Here is a 17186-nt window from a genome sequence, read left to right as displayed (position 1 = left end):
TCCACGTATGGATGCAAAGTGGATGGAAGAGCATGAACTCTCAGAGTCACCAAATGTATTGCAACTTTACCTTGAAGCCTTTGGGTTACAATCTACTTATGCCCCAACCCTACGTGTGCAAAGGAGGGGTAATGATAGAGCTAGCACATCAAACGTACATATGAATTCAGTGTAATAGATGGAAATGACAAAAGTACGAAGGTCTCATTAAGTCATTTGTATCTATGTGTTATGAACTTTCTTGTAGATACATGCGATGATAAAAGAGTGTTGAGAACACAAGATCATCAAAGACGTGTATTTATGGTATGCAATCGAGGACGTTTGCGATTTCAAGAGGGGGTATGTCACGAGGACGTGGCAATTGCTAACTTTAGTTGTTGGTTTCTTTCCAATGATTTTTGTTTAATTTTTGAGACCCTCTTTTTGAAGTTGCAAATGGTCGGACACTGTATGGACAATGTGAACGGTAGTTTCATCCGCAGACGAGAAGTTGATCGGCACTGGAACTCGTATAGTAAACAGATGTCTAGGCTCAGTTCAAGATCATGTAGGTCCCCCCATCGCACTCAGCAAGTTGGTGGATACTAGGAAGTGGATTCAATAAAGGCACAATGCCAAGGTAGGGTTATCAAAGGAAAGTACTCGACAACTGGGCCACATTGCATTTTTGAATGCGGTCCCAGTGGGGATAGATGGTCAGATGACCAGTGGGAGTCCAACGGAAGCATCCCCTAAAATTCAGAGAACTGCTATTTTGGACCATAAAATCTGTTCGCGTACCTCTGGAATGACAAGGGGAACATTTTAGAACTCTTCTGTAAAGTCAACTGGGCAACGAGTCGGGAAATTTTTAAGCGGGAAGCTCAAAGCGGGAAATTTCTTGTAAACGTGCCAAGTGGCACATTTTCATGAACTTTCCTCATGCAGCAAGAGGTAGCGCTGAATTTCTAGCTAGGAGAGCTCATTTGCAAGTCTTGTCACAGGTTAAGAGCTATTGACTGCAAGCTTTCCCTCTCGTATACAGCGTAGTGCAAGAAGTCATGTTCTGCACACCTTACACTGCTCTCTCTCTCCCCTATGTACGGTAATGTGATGCCCCTCAAGAGGGCTCTTCATTTGGCTCATGTACAACTGCTTGGTCATATGCGTTTTTGTTGAGGCAAGAGCCTCTTTGAGCAGGAACAGGAGTAGCTAACTGTTGCTCCAAAAGCAGGTATCGGTGAGGGTTATAACCTCACCGTACAGGTGCGTTTCAGCGTTGGTTATGAGCTGAATTTGGACCGTTTTCCAGCCATACGGATGCCAGAACCATTGGGGAAAGTGCGGCTGAAAACAGGGCAAAAACCAGTAAATACAACATGCTGAATCTATTGTTTTTGGGGAGAAAACAGAGGGTTTATGTCAGTGGAAGTGAGTTCCAGCAGGGGAATTGGTTTCAGGCAAGTTTTGGGGTTGCTATGTTGCCGAAATTTTACCAGAACAGATGGTATCTAGCTGGATACAGGTAAAGAATTCCCAAGACTCTTCTTTGTAATTTACCTTTTTAAAGAAAAAAGAAATACCGAAAGGGGCGCCAATTTTGGGGTCTACAGGTTGTCGGTGTCTGCTCAGAGCATTCTAGCTTCCGAGCCGTGTGTGTGCTTTAAGTGTTAATTCCCGTCGCAGGTTACCTTTGCAAAGTTCTCTGTGTATTAAAGTAAAGTAAAGTTTTGGGTGAAAGCCGAAGTCCACCGCCCTACGGGCCGGTTTCATAAAGGCTAGCTGGAGTTAACATGTTGCATGCTTTTTGTTATTTGGCTGGTGAGGCCAAGCATGTTGTTTCTATATGCATGCAACACCAAGTTCATTTTTTAACATCCAAGAATCCCCGTCTATGGGCTACCCCATTACTAAACCGTATATGGCACGTCTTGACATTGGTTTGTGTTGGAGCTGTCTGTAGGTGCAGAGACGACAAAAATGATAATGGCCAGTGCTTTGTCTCGAATCGAGTTAACAGATAAGAGCAGGAGAGTTCTGGCTCAGATGGGAGCTTTGCCTACTCTTCTATGAATGTTATCAGAAGGCAACCTGGAGTTGAAATCAGCAGCCGTTGGAGCTTTGCAGAACTTATCTGTGTGTTTGGAGAATAGGAATGTCATGGTGAAATCTGGAGTGGTGAAGCTGGTCCTAGAGCTTCTTTTTACTAGAAAATCAGTGTTAATTACAATAAAGGAGCAGGCAGCAGTTGTTTTTGCGAATCTTGCTTCCTCTAGTGGCATGTTATCTTATGATTGCATCAATGACTTGCTGGGGACTGATTCCAATTTGACCGTATTTAAGCTTCTTTCTCTACTAAATCTTTCTGGACATCTTATTCAAAGCCTGATTCTTAAAGCTCTTGTTGGGATGTCCTGTCCACCCTCTTCAAAGGCCTTAAGAATGACATTAAGGGAAGCAGAAGCTCTCGTAAAGGAGATAGGACTAAAAGTAGTGCAATCATTCGTCGACCTGCTGGTTAATTCATCAGATGAGGATACAAGAACTCTAGTCTTGGGTCTGCTTTTCAACATCCCTGTGGACAACAGCAAGGCTAGTCGACTGTTGAAGGGGTTACGTAAGGGGCAACAGATCTTTGTAGTAAAACTTAATAAGGAAGATGATTCAAGGGACGACACAACTCTAGAATGGCTTAAGGAATTCTCAGATATATTTCCGGAAGATCTCTCAAATTTACCTCCTCCAAGGGATATAGACCACGAAATAGAAACCTTTCAAGGTAGTGAACCAATTTCAAAAAGACCCTACAAAATGTCCCGCCCTGAAGCTATTGAATTAAAAGAACAGCTTCGTCGGCTTATTGAACAAGGATTCATAAGACCAAGCATTTCACCTTGGGGAGCGCCTCTTCTATTCCAAAAGAAGAAGGATCGATCTTTACATCTCTGCATTGATTGTAGGGGGCTTAACCAGGTATCAGTAAAGAATAATTACCCTATTCCTTGCATCGATGAATTGCTTGATAGATTACATGGAGCCAAAGTATTCACAAAAATTGATCTCATATCAGGTTACCATCAAATCTGTATTAAGGACGCAGATATTTACAAAACTTCTTTCAACACCCTGAAGTCGAGGAGCGGAGCGTGAATCGACTCTCTCTCTCACACACACACACAGATACACAGAGAGCTTACACAGTACGTACAGAATCAGCGTTACGGGCATGCTTGTAGATGTAGGATTGCTGCCTGTTCTCGGAACAATCTTGCACATGGCTTTCAGTAATATGGCAGTGAAGGAGGAGCTTCTAGAGAATGCAGCAGGTGTGCTTTTGCGTTTCACCATGTCTTTTAACGTGCCTCTTCAGTAGAAAGTAGTTGCTGATGGGATTATCCCTATACTTCTACATTTGTTGAGGTCAGGGACTCCACTAATGAGATGCAGGTCAGCCATGTCTCTTGGACAGCTATCTGAAAGTACATGGAAGCAAACATCTCGCAGGAAAAAAGCAACTCGCTTTTGGTGCTTAATGCGACAGATGGAGGATGTTTGCAGAGTTCATGGCGGACTCTGCACTGCTGAGAAGTCCTTCTGTTTGGTAGAAGCTCAAGCTGTTCCTCTTCTTATTCAAGCATTGGTAGAACAGGAATCTGCTGTATTTGAGCCAACTTTAGGAGCCCTTGCGACCCTTCTTTATGATGAGTTCTGGGAAAGAGGTGCAGATTTTCTAGCAGAAGCAGGTGGAATACCTCCAATTATCCATTTGCTAACAACAAGTGATGCAAAAGTCGTTGAGACTAGCCTTTGGATGCTTGAAAGGATCTTTAGGAAAGAGCAATATGGGACAAAGTATGGCAACCTTGCCCAAATGGCTCTTGTGTCTTTGACACAAGATGGAGCAAGTAAAGCTCGTCACATGGCAGCAAGAATCTTGGCACATTTACATGTTTTGCAGGAACTGTCATCGTACTTCTGATGTGCTCAGTGTAGACATGTTTTGGCTTCCTATGGGTCAATGTAGCATTCATGAAGGGAGACGAAAGCAATGCAAGCAGTCATTGTTGCGGGATTTCTTGCGGTGTTCTGATGAATGTTTTATTTATATGGGCAGTACATGTGGGCTGTTTGGCACAAGAATAGTTTTCGTTACTAGAAGCCCAAATTCCTGCATAACCAAAGGAAGCTGAAAGGAGAAACCAAAGTTTTTTGCATTGGCTTTATTGTTATTTTACAGCTACATGCAATGGAACCCAAAGGAGCTGAATTCAGGGAGACTTACCGCACCTTAGCTGAAGGGCTTGTGCTACAACTTGCTGTACATCTAGGATCAAACCATTGTGAATAGAGAGAAAAGCAACGGAAAGGTAGCACCAGGCCCTCAGAGAGTTTGTTGTTCAAATTTGTACACACAATTTCTTCGCTGTAAACGATAAGTTATATATTAAAGACAGCTTCCCTCTATGCACATACATAATGCTTAGAGTGGCTAGTGCTGTACCAAATAACAAAATAAATCGAGTTTTACAATGGTGGGGTCTCTTCGGCATCCAACATGTGTTTCGTGTACTATGTACATGGCCTTGGAGTCTTGGTGTGGAAGTGCTACATGAGGATGATGTGTAGATGATTGGATGTCCTTTAAATGGTATACGTTCGGATTTTGGAGAGTGACATGATTTTCTTTTTCTTCTTTAAGCTTGTCTTTTGTAAGCATGTTAAGTTACTGTTATACAATGGTACCTGTTTAATCAGATGAAATAGAGGGGCCATATGAGCCTGGTTCAGGAAATATGGCGCTATTGTTGGAAGCATTATGTCATTGTAAATGCTTACAACAAGTGATACCTTGAATTTTGCAGAAGTGGAAACCTAAGATCTTCTGGTCAACATCCCTACTAGTTGGGATTTTGCAAGATCTCTCTCTCTCTCTCTCTCTCTCTCTCTCTCTCTCTATCTCTCTCTCATGGGTGTGCCTGTGTGTGTGAATACGAACAGGAAATTGGAATAACCTTTGTATCATCCGACTGTGGTAGACTGCTTATCCCAATTCCCTCTTGAATAACATGACTTGAGTTCAAGGCTCATCGGATAAATCTGAGATCTCTTGGGATTGTTCCTATGACGTTAGAGAGAGAGAGAGAGAGAGAGAGAGAGAGAGAGAGAGAGAGAGAGAGAGAGAGAGAGAGAGAGAGAGAGAGAGAGAGAGAGAGAGAGAACAGGCAATTGGAATAAGCTTTGTATCACCTGATATTAAAAACTTCTCTCTCTCTCTCTCTCTCTCTCTCTCTCTCTCTCTCTCTCTCATCAAGGCTATCCTTGAGCACCATAGGAGGATGCTAAAGCATCTCAACCGCGTAGAGTCACACTTTTGAGGAGGGTGGCATCGATTGCTTTGACTGTTGTTTGGACTGAGCTGCTGCGTACTCTTCTCAGGCACTGGGATACTTCAACGGGCTCCTCCAGGGCAGCGGAGCGGCGTAGATGCAATGAGGGACGGAGAGAGAGGAGCTCTTGCATTGACATGTAAGGCTCGGTTACGGCGGCGAATGATTATTAGTAGCATTCATGATTTGAACATTAAGTTCACGTACTAATAAAAAATAAGTAAGCAATCAAAAGTGCAAAACTATCAAAAATACATAGGTTGATTGATAGGACGCATATGTAGTTTGTACAATGAGTTGTGGAATTATATAGCAGTTAGGAAAGTGTAGCCTTAAGCCACATGTTGAGCGACGTCTTAATACATGACATAGGAGGTGACAGTCTTAGGTAAGAGGTAGTGGCATGTAGGTGGCACATAATAGTCATGACCCTTTATGGTTGTTTCCCACTAGAGTGTGTGAGAAGCACCATAAGAGATAGTTCACATAAACATAGGATGGAAGTAGGTTTTAAAACAATTGCCTCCTTAAACCTGATTTCATCCTAGGATTGTTTAAATACATCATGATTAGTTCTCAATGGATACATTAGCTCATGGTTCACTATGACATTTTTAAGAATAGGCACGAGTTCATATTTGGATTCATCAAGACACGGTTTTAATTAGATGCATCACGCTTGGATTCACATTTGGATACATCCATGCATGGGTTTTAGGGTAAGTTTAGTGAGTAGGGATTAATGGTTCATCCTTAGCATAATGTGATCCCATTCATCATGTCCCGAGTGTGGACTCTTGGAATGCACTGATTGCAAGATTTTCTCCACAAGGGCAGGGCCAAAAAGATGCGAAGCGAGGGCCTCTCTCCAGATGCAATCACCTTCGCATGCATCTATGTGTTAGATAATAAGGGCAAGTGGGAACAGTATTCGTCGACTGGCAAGGCACCTTTTGAGATTGTTGAAGGCGGCAAAAAAGTTCCTCCCATTTTGCATACAAAGGACAAGATCTTTGAGGCAGATCGATATGTTGAGAATATGGATGAAATGTACAAGAAAATTAAAGTTGCCTTGGAGAAGACTCAGGCAAAGCAGAAAAAGGCTGTTGATCGTCACCGACGTGAATTGCTGTTGTTACCTGGTGATTGGGTTCTGTTAAGGTTTGAAAAGGCAAGGTTAAAGAAGATGAAGGGCAAGGAACGGCTCTTTCCTAAGCTCAATATGCATTATTATGGTCCTTTTTAAGTCCTTGATAAGATCAGCGATGTGGCTTACACGCTGAAATTGAAGATTCATAATCCGTTTCACATGAGTCTTCTAAGACTCTTTGTAGGTGATGTGCCAGAAGATATGCCAGATGAAGATCAACCATAAGTTGAGGAACTTGATGAGATCTTGGTACCTGAGTAGGTTTTGGCACATAAGGACATAAAAGTTAAAGGATAGGTTGCAAGACGCTATTTGGTGAAGTTCAAGAACTATCCACGTATGGATGCAAAGTGGATGGAAGAGCATGAACTCTCAGAGTCACCAAATGTATTGCAACTTTACCTTGAAGCCTTTGGGTTACAATCTACTTATGCCCCAACCCTACGTGTGCAAAGGAGGGGTAATGATAGAGCTAGCACATCAAACGTACATATGAATTCAGTGTAATAGATGGAAATGACAAAAGTACGAAGGTCTCATTAAGTCATTTGTATGTGTGTTACGACCTTTCTTGCGGATACACGCGATGATAAAAGAGTGCTGACAACACAAGATCATCAGAGACGTGTATTTATGGTATGCAATCGAGGACGTTTGCGATTTCAAGAGGGGGTATGTCACGAGGACGTGGCAATTGTTAACTATGTCACGAGGACGTGGCAATTGCTAACTTTAGTTGTTGGGTTTCTTTCCAATGATTTTTGTTTAATTTTTGAGACCCTCTTTTTGAAGTTGCAAATGGTCGGACATTGTATGGCCAATGTGAACTGTAGTTTCATCCGCAGACGGGAAGTTGATTGGCACTGGAACTCGTATAGTAAAAGGATGTCTAGGCTCAATTCAAGATCATGTAGATCCCGGCATCGCACTCAGCAAGTTGGTGGATACTAGGAAGTGGACTCAATAAAGGCACAATGCCAAGGTAGGGTTATCAAAGGAAAGTACTCGACAGCTGGGCCACATTGCATTTTTGAATGCGGTCCCAGTGGGGATAGATGGTCAGATGACGAGTGGGAGTCCAACGGAAGCATCCCCTAAAATTTAGAGAACTGCTATTTTGGACCATAAAATCTGTTCGAGTACCTCCGGAATGACAAGGGGAACATTTTAGAACTCTATTGTAAAGTCAACTGGTTAACCAATCGGGAGATTTTCAAGCGGGAAATTTCTTGTAAACGTGCCAGGTGGCACATTTTTATGAACTTTCCTCATGCAGCAAGAGGTAGCGCTGAATTTCTAGCTAGGAGAGCTCATTTGCAAGTCTTGTCCAGGTTCAGAGCTATTGACTGCAAGCTTTCCCTCTCATATACAGCGTAGTGCAAGAAGTCATATTCTGCACACCTTACACTTCTCTCTCTCTCCCCTTCGTACGGTAATGTGATGCCCCTCAAGAGGGCTCTTCATTTGACTCATGTACAACTGCGTGGTCATATGCATTTTTGTTGAGGCAAGAGCCTCTCTGAGCAGGAACAGGAGTAGCTAATTGCTGCTCCAAAAGCAGGTATCGGTGAGGGTTATAACCTCACCGTATAGGTGCGTTTCAGCGTTGGTTATGCGCTGAATTTGGACTGTTTTTCAGCCATACGGATGCCAGAACCATTGGGGAAAGTGCCCCTTTGTGAGAGGATAGTTTAGGGACTGTTTAGGGATGAAAACAGGGCAAAAACGAGTAAATATAGCATGCTGAATCTATTGTTTTTGGGCAGAAAACAGAGGGTTTATGCTAGTGGAAGTGAGTTCCAGCAGGTTAATTGGTTTCGGGCAAGTTTTGGGGCTGTTATGTTGCCGAAATTTTACCAGAACAGATGGTATCTAGCTGGATACAGGTAAAGAATTCCCAGGACTCTTCTTTGTAATTTACCCTCTTAAAGAAAAAAGAAATACCGAAAGGGGCGCCAATTTTGGGGCCTACAGGTTGTCGGTGTCTGCTCGGAGCATTCTAGCTTCCGAGTCGTGTGTGTGCTTTAAGTGTTAATTCCCGTCGCAGATTACCTTTGCAAAGTTTCTCTGTGTAATAAAGTAAACTAAAGCTTTGGGTGAAAGCCAAAGTCTACTGCCCTACGGGCCGGTTTCATAAAGGCTAGCTGGAGTTAACATGTTGCATGCTTTTTGTTATTTGGCTGGTGAGGCCAAGCATGTTGTTTCTATATGCATGCAACACCAAGTTCATTTTTTAACATCCAAGAATCCCCGTCTATGGGCTACCCCATTACTAAACCGTATATGGCATGTCTTGACATTGTTTTGTGTTGGAGCTATCTGTAGGTGCAGAGACAACAAAAATGATAATGGCCAGTGCTTTGTCTCAAATCGCGTTAACAGATAAGAGCAGGAGAGTTCTGGTTCAGATGGGAGCTTTGCCTACTCTTCTAAAAATGTTATCAGAAGGTAACCTGGAGTTGAAATCAGCAGCCCTTGGAGCTTTGCAGAACTTATCTGTGTGTTTGGAGAATAGGAATGTCATGGTGAAATCTGGAGTGGTGAAGCTGGTCCTAGAGCTTCTTTTTACTAGAAAATCAGTGTTAATTACAATAAAGGAGCAGGCAGCAGTTGTTTTTGCGAATCTTGCTTCCTCTAGTGGCATGTTATCTTATGATTGCATCAATGACTTGCTGGGGACTGATTCCAATTTGACAGTATTTAAGCTTCTTTCTCTACTAAATCTTTCTGGACATCTTATTCAAAGCCAGATTCTTAAAGCTCTTGTTGGGATGTCCTGTCCACCCTCTTCAAAGGCCTTGAGGATGACATTAAGGGAAGCAGGGGCGGTTGAGCTCCTTGTTGGTTTGTATCTTGTGAATGCAAACATGGACGTGCGGATTCATGCCTTGAAGTTTCTTCACTTGTTATCACAAGATGGGGGTGGAGAAGCTCTCGCAAAGGAGATAGGACTAAAAGTAGCGCAATCATTCGTCGACCTGCTGGTTAATTCATCAGATGAGGATACAAGAACTCTAGTCTTGGGTCTGCTATTCAACATCCCTGTGGACAACAGCAGCGTTACGGGCATGCTTGTGGATGCAGGATTGCTGCCTGTTCTCAAAACAATCTTGCACATGGCTTTCAGTAATGTGGCAGTGAAGGAGGAGCTTCTAGAGAATGCAGCAGGTGTGCTTTTGCGTTTCACCATGTCTTCTAACGTGCCTCTTCAGCAGAAAGTAGTTGCTGATGGGATTATCCCTATACTTCTACATTTGTTGAGGTCAGGGACTCCACTAATGAGATGCAGGTCAGCCATGTCTCTTGGACAGCTATCTGAAAGTACGTGGAAGCAAACATCTCGCAGGAAAAAAGCAACTCTCTTTTGGTGCTTAATGCGACAGATGGAGGATGTTTGCAGAGTTCATGGCGGACTCTGCACTGCTGAGAAGTCCTTCTGTTTGGTAGAAGCTCAAGCTGTTCCTCTTCTTATTCAAGCATTGGTAGAACAGGAATCTGCTGTATTTGAGCCAGTTTTAGGAGCCCTTGCGACCCTTCTTTATGATGAGTTCTGGGAAAGAGGTGCAGATTTTCTAGCAGAAGCAGGTGGAATACCTCCAATTATCCATTTGCTAACAACAAGTGATGCAAAAGTCGTTGAGACTAGCCTTTGGATGCTTGAAAGGATCTTTAGGAAAGAGCAATATGGGACAAAGTATGGCAACCTTGCCCAAATGGCTCTTGTGTCTTTGACACAAGATGGAGCAAGTAAAGCTCGTCACATGGCAGCAAGAATCTTGGCACATTTACATGTTTTGCAGGAACTGTCATCGTACTTCTGATGTGCTCAGTGTAGACATGATTTGGCTTTCTATGGGTCAATGTAGCATCCATGAAGGGAGACGAAAGCAATGCAAGCAGTCATTGTTGCGGGATTTCTTGCGGTGTTCTGATGAATGTTTTATTTATATGGGCAGTACATGTGGGCTGTTTGGCACAAGAATAGTTTTCGTTACTAGAAGCCCAAATTCCTGCATAACCAAAGGAAGCTGAAAGGAGAAACCAAAGTTTTTTGCATTGGCTTTATTGTTATTTTACAGCTACATGCAATGGAACCCAAAGGAGCTGAATTCAGGGAGACTTACCGCACCTTAGCTGAAGGGCTTGTGCTACAACTTGCTGTACATCTAGGGTCAAACCATTGTGAATAGAGAGAAAAGCAACGCAAAGGTAGCACCAGGCCCTCAGAGAGTTTGTTGTTCAAATTTGTACACACAATTTCTTCGCTGTCAACGATAAGTTACATATTAAAGACAGCTTCCCTCTATGCACATACATAATGCTTAGAGTGGCTAGTGCTGTACCAAATAACAAAATAAATCGAGTTTTACAATGTTGGGGTCTCTTCGGCATCCGACATGTGTTTCGTGTACTATGTACATGGCCTTAGAGTCTTGGTGTGGAAGTGCTACATGAGGATGATGTGTTGATGATTGGATGTCCTTTAAACGTATATGTCCGGATTTTGGAGAGTGACATGATTTTCTTTTTCTTCTTTAAGCTTGTCTTTTGTAAGCATGTTAAGTTACTGTTATACAATGGTACCTGTTTAATCAGATGAAATAAAGGGGCCATATGAGCCTGGTTCAGGAAATATGGCGCTATTGTTGGAAGCATTATGTCATTGTAAATGCTTGCAACAAGTGATACCTTGAATTTTGCAGAAGTGCAAACCTAAGATCTTCTGGTCAACATCCCTACTTGTTGGGATTTTGCAAGATCTCTCTCTCTCTCTCTCTCTATCTCTCTCTCATGGGTGTGCCTGTGTGTGTGAATACGAACAGGAAATTTGAATAACCTTTGTATCATCCGACTGTGGTAAACTGGTTATCCCAATTCCCTCTTGAATAACATGACTTGAGTTCAAGGCTCATCGGATAATCTTTGAGATCTCTTGGGATTGTTCCTATGACGTTGGAGGGAGAGAGAGAGAGAGAGAGAGAGAGAGAGAGAGAACAGGTAATTGGAATAAGCTTTCTATCACCTGATATTAAAAACAGGCAATTGGAATAAGCTTTGTATCACCTGCTATTAAGAACTTCTATCACCTGATATTAAAAACAGGCAATTGGAATAAGCTTTGTATCACCTGATATTAAGAAAACTCTCTCTCTCTCTCTCTCTCTCTCTCTCTCTCTCTGATCAGGGCTATCCTTGAGCACCATAGGAGGATGCTAAAGCATCTCAACCGTGTAGAGTTATGCTTTTGAGGAGGGTGGCATCAACTGCTTTGACTGTTGTTTGAATTGAGCTGTTGCGTGCTCTTCTCAAGCAGTGGGATGGGCTCCTCCAGGGCAGCGGAGTAGCGTAGATGCAATGAGGGATGGAGAGAGAGAAGAGCACTTGCACTAACATGTTGTAAGGCTCAGTTACGGCAGATATTGATTAGTAGCATTCATGATTTGAACATTAAGTTCACGTACTAATTAAAAATAACGTAAGCAATTAGAAGTGCAAAATCATCAAAATACGTAGGTTGATTGATAGGACGTGTATGTAGTTTGTACAATGAGCTGTATGATTATATAGCAGTTAGGAGAGTGTAGCTTTAAGCCACATGTTGAGCCACGTCCTAATACATGACATAGGAGGTGGCACTCTTAGAGTGTGTGAGAGTAGCACCATAAGAGGTAGTTCACATAAACATAGGATGGAAGTAGGTTTTAAAACAATTGCCTCCTTAAACTTGATTTCATCCTAAGATTGTTTGGATACATCATGGCTAGTTCTCAATGGATACATTAGCTCATGGTTCACTATGACATTTTAAGGAATAGGCATGAGTTCATATTTGGATTCATAAAGACACGGTTTTAATTAGATGCATCACGCTTGGGTTCACATTTGGATATATCCATGCATGGGTTTTAGGGTAAGTTTAGTGTGTAGGGATTAATGGTTCATCCTTAGCGTAACGTGATCCTCGTTCATCATGTCCAGAGTGTGGACTCTTGGAATGCACTGATTGCAAGATTTTCTCCACAAGGGCAGGGCCAAAAAGCTTTAGTCTGTTTTTAGCAGATGCGAAGCGAGGGCCTCTTTCCAGATGCAATCACCTATGCATGCATCTCGAAGACATTTCGCTCTACGCAAGATGTTGATATGGGCACAAAAATTCACAATTATATTGTCAGTAAGAGGTTTTTGAAAAAAGATGGCGTACTTGGCACTGCCTTGGTCGATATGTATGCCAAATGTGGTGCGCTTGAGAAAGCACAAAAATTTCTTGAGGAGCTTTCTGTCCGGAATGTCGCCGCTTGGAATGCACTGATTGTAGGATACGTGCGACGGGAGCAGGGCTCGAAAGCTCTAGGCTACATTTCAAGGGATGTTTGAGTGCGAGTGGGTAGAAAATCTTATTGTGGTTTTGGAAGCAAAGCCGTGAGTGTCTCTTGTGTCGATTCAGGAAATGTTTGACAAGAGGATGGTGCTTTGCGCTGACCCGAGGAGGTCTTTCTTACTAGAGATAAATTATAGCGAAAAAGAGCACACACTTGTGTGTGCACATATGTGCAAGACTGAGGATGGTGGTCCTATACGGAGCCAGGCACGATCTGCTACAAACGAGAGCACGGTGTCCCTGAAAAAATATAAAAATAACATGCTACAATCCTTGAGCGACCGAATCTGCATACCTGACGACTCGCACAAATACACAATCCAAGCTATACGCGAATAGAGGGAGACAGAGCGTGAGAGTACGTGCAGGCGCACCTCCTAGAGCGGAGTGCTACGCCGGCACGGCGAGAGAGAAGAGAGGAGAGGAGAGGAGAAAATACGACACTGGGTGCAATCTCCCTTCCGTGCAAGAGTGAGCATTTTCCTCTTGCACGTATTTCATTTATAGATTTTTCAATGCTAAAAATGAATACACATTGGCCGGCTAGCATAAATGACCATAGCTCCTAGTAATAAATGTACAGATCCCATATCCATAACATACTCCGGGGTTGAAAAAGCAACTGCCCTCAGTTGCGAGGTACATTATTGATGGAGTCGAGTGCGAGGTACAAGACGGTAGGTATATTCCTGCAAAGCACAATGAGTAACCAAAAGAGTAGCATTGAAAGCAATCTAAAAGTGAAAAAATGTGTAATATGTGTATGGTGTGACGGGGCTTCATAAAATGAAGTAAATGTGCATAGGTGCGGAGTGCAACCTTGCTTAGAATTTTTGTTCCAAGTAGGCCTCCATTTATCCACCTTTCCATACCAATTTATCATATCCTTTCATATCAATCCATACCAAATGTGGTGGGCCAATTCCACATATAATGTAACCATGGAGTCTTGCCGTGCCAGGCGTAGGCACTCTAATACACATGTATCAACCATTATTCCATAACATTATTGCAAAGCGGAGAGCCTTGCCTCACCAGGCGTAGGCACTCTAATACACATGTATCAACCATTATTCCATAACATTATTGCAAAGCGGAGAGCCTTGCCTCACCAGGCGTAGGCACTCTAGGACACATGTATCGACATCCAAAAAAAATTCAGAACAGTATTGCAAAGCGGAGAGTCCTGCCTCACGAGGCGTAGGAGATCTAATACATGTGTCAATAACCATAAGTTCCTATAACAAGGTGTGAGGCAGAGAGTCCTGCCCTTTTTAGGGAAAGGAGCTCTAACATGTGTAGAAATGTAACCATTCCCATTTAGGAGAACCGATAAGATCCTTGCCAGAACATTGCACAATGTCGCAACCAGTGTGTTGGGTAATGTGTCCAAGGTTTGTGGAAAAATATATACCTGGAGATTCTCTGACGTGAAACCATTACACGTAGCTTTATCTGCAATAGTAATTCTCAAAATCAAAGCAATAAAAATACTGTCTTGTCAATTGTAAAACTAAATAAAGCACACACTAATCGTATTAACATTTTAAAAGTTTGTAATCAGAGTTGTGTACAATGTAGGGATGGGAGTCAATAGAGATTAGTTTTGTGTGATAACAATACGAAGGTCAAATAGTAGTTCCAATTAAGAAACTAATAATGGGGCTTTTGTTTAATATATTTTTAAAATAATATTGAAAATGTACAAATATAATAAAAATTCATTTCAACTATATGACCTTGTATTCATCATGGTTTACCTTAAGCAGCGATAGAGGAGCACTAGAAACAATAGCATGGATGTCATACAGAAGCAAATAAATGAAACTATATCAAGTAATATGTAACAAAAATTGCACTACCATTATACCATATGATGAAACATTAAAGATAAAATAGAGCAATCAATTTGAAAATCAAATTCCATTACATCACTACTAATGGGTATAATCTTACATTACATAATTAATGGCGTAAAATACAAATAGTGATGATAGAGTAATTTTTTAATTTATAGTATATAGTTGCTTACATAATTGGATCTGCATTCTTGTAAGCGGGATAGCAATCACTTTAAGGTTTGGTGGTAAGAAGTGGATCTAGTTAGAGGTTTCATATGGTCATCCTTTTGAGAATACGTAGGCCAGAGACATTTTGACTATGCGCAAAATATTTAAGGGTATTGAAAATACATCCCATTGACACATACTTAGCATGTCACAGATGCTATAGCTATAATTTAAGATTTTAATATCTCAGTATGTAGAGATGACATATATGATATGGGTAATATCTCAAAGACAGACTTAAATAAAATAAAATAAAATTTGGTACATGAAGAAAATAACCGTGAGTCTCCTCTGACAGAACCTAATAACTTAAGCCGTAGCAAAAATTTGTTGTATTGTTGCATGATTTGGACAATGATTCGAACATCAAATCTTTTGACAATGATTCAAACATCAACTCCTAGCTATGAAAGACCTTATAGAACACTCACAATGTGTGTGTGTGTGTGTGTGTGTGTGTGTGTGTGTGTGTGTGTGTGTGTGTGTGTGTGCGTATATCATCAAAATTGACGAGTGAGTGTGTGTGGATGGCAAGAGAGCATCAACGTGCGAGGTTGGGGACAATCAAATACAAAGGTAGGGTCCGCAGCTTGGTTGCATTATTGAGATCAATCAAAAGGTAAGGGGGAGAGGGGGGAAAGAGAGAAAGGAAATGAAATGTTATATTAACCGTTGTCAAAAGGCCAAAACTACCTATGAGACCAAATCCTTGTGGTTGTAAACCAATGCCTGGGTATAAAAAAAAGGAAGTACAGTGAAAGACCAAAACTAAAAGCCTAAAGGCGTGAATAAAATCAGCATCATGATCATGGTATGCTAGAGGATACGCGACAAAGGGCGTCATGCGAGAAAGTCTTGCACTAGGTGTTGAAAAGCTTCGTGAATGTTTGCTTCTGTAGGGAGTCGTAGTGGAAGGGGGTGGGGGAGGGAGAGAGATAAATGAAAAGAAGTGTTACATTGCTCGTCTTCAAAAAAATAAGACCAAATTGATACAATCCTTAATGATCTAAGCCAATGCCTAGGTATTAAAAGAAATTGAAGTAATGTGAAAGACTAAATTGAAAAGTCTAAGAATGTCATACTAAAATCATCGTCGTCGTCGTCGTCGTCAATTCTCGTGGATGCTCGACAGTGGGCGTTTATATGAGAAAGTATTGCAATGGTTGCCAAAGAGCTTCCTCAATGTCTGCCGCAGTAAAGAGTCATAGTGGGAGGGAGAAGAGAGATAGAAAAATGAAATGAAATGAAATGTTATATGACTCATTTGCCAAAAGGACTATGGGACCAAACTGATACAATTCTTATGAATCTAATACAATGTTTGGGTACAAAAATAAAATGAAGCAAAGTAACGTCCATGCAATCACATCATTCCTAGATTCCATTTCTTTTGTTAATAAAGTAAAATAAAATTATAAACAGAAGGGTACACATATCAGCTTATTTTCAAAGCTATAGTTGCAGCCCCCTTAGGACTCAAAAGCTTCCTAGAGTGGATAATACGCAGTTTGTTGCCCTTGATAATTGATAATAGTTTTGTTTTTGCGTAAGAATGCAGAAGGCTAGGCATGCAAAGGAGAAACGTGGGCTCTGTGCCATATGTTGAGTGTATTATGAATTGAAGTGATTGATCCTCATATGAAATAGTATAACTCACTATGCAACATGGCGTACATATTCCAAGTAAGTGACCCTGAATGTGTACGCGCCTACTCACAGTAGAGCGATTCCTTTCTTGACTTGGACTCTGCAAAGAATAGGAGGAGCACAAATGGCCCATCTCAACTTCTTATGCAGTGCGGCCACAAGCCTTTACGACGCAAATAGTGGTTGCATGTGGAGAGGCATCTTCACTGTGCACCAGCCAAAAATAGAGACGCCAACATGCCTAGCAATGAGTGATAGAAGAGGGTCCAGGGGGAGCGAGTTTCAGGGTATGTGTTGTGTAGCCGCCAGCTCACCCCACACACACACACACACACACACACACACAGATTGATTTATCGTCCATGAAGGTCAGATATGACCTATGGGACCAAAGAAAAAATAGTACAACGATACCTTCCGAGTGAAGGTATGGGATACATATCAGTTAAGGTCTGAGGGACCATCGATAGAGTAAAAGAAGATGAAACAGAAAAACACAACTAGAACTAAAACTAAGGAGGGTTAAGGGATGGAGGTGTCGCTTTGGGAGTCCGAAACTCTTGGATGATCGC

At 41.8% G+C, this 17186-nt stretch overlaps 3 protein-coding genes across 3 annotated transcripts in view; all 3 read left to right on the top strand.

The window, feature by feature from the left end:
* LOC147432412 (U-box domain-containing protein 44-like) overlaps window positions 1-10901 on the top strand; it is a 68737-nt gene extending 57836 nt beyond the window's left edge. Inside the window, exon 3 of the mRNA XM_086492384.1 lies at window positions 8845-10901. Within this exon, the coding sequence (XP_086348510.1) occupies window positions 8845-10340 (1496 nt within the window). The 3' untranslated portion in view covers window positions 10341-10901. The remainder of the gene's footprint in view (window positions 1-8844) is intronic.
* On the top strand, window positions 2056-3132 carry LOC147432414 (uncharacterized). Its single transcript, XM_086491486.1, has one exon. The coding sequence runs from the start codon at window positions 2056-2058 to the stop codon at window positions 3130-3132; it is 1077 nt and encodes a 358-aa protein (XP_086347612.1).
* On the top strand, window positions 3097-4327 carry LOC147432413 (U-box domain-containing protein 43-like). Its single transcript, XM_086492385.1, has 2 exons — window positions 3097-3308; window positions 3408-4327. The coding sequence occupies exons 1-2, from the start codon at window positions 3209-3211 to the stop codon at window positions 3959-3961; spliced, it is 654 nt and encodes a 217-aa protein (XP_086348511.1). The 5' UTR covers window positions 3097-3208; the 3' UTR covers window positions 3962-4327.
* Window positions 10902-17186: the final 6285 nt, after the last annotated feature.

This window comes from Adiantum capillus-veneris, chromosome 20, assembly GCF_014529385.1.
Source record: "Adiantum capillus-veneris isolate H3 chromosome 20, ASM1452938v2, whole genome shotgun sequence".
Classification (NCBI taxonomy): Eukaryota; Viridiplantae; Streptophyta; class Polypodiopsida; order Polypodiales; family Pteridaceae; genus Adiantum; species Adiantum capillus-veneris.
Note: the sequence above shows the minus strand (reverse complement) of the source record. Positions and strands in the feature narration are given on the sequence as shown.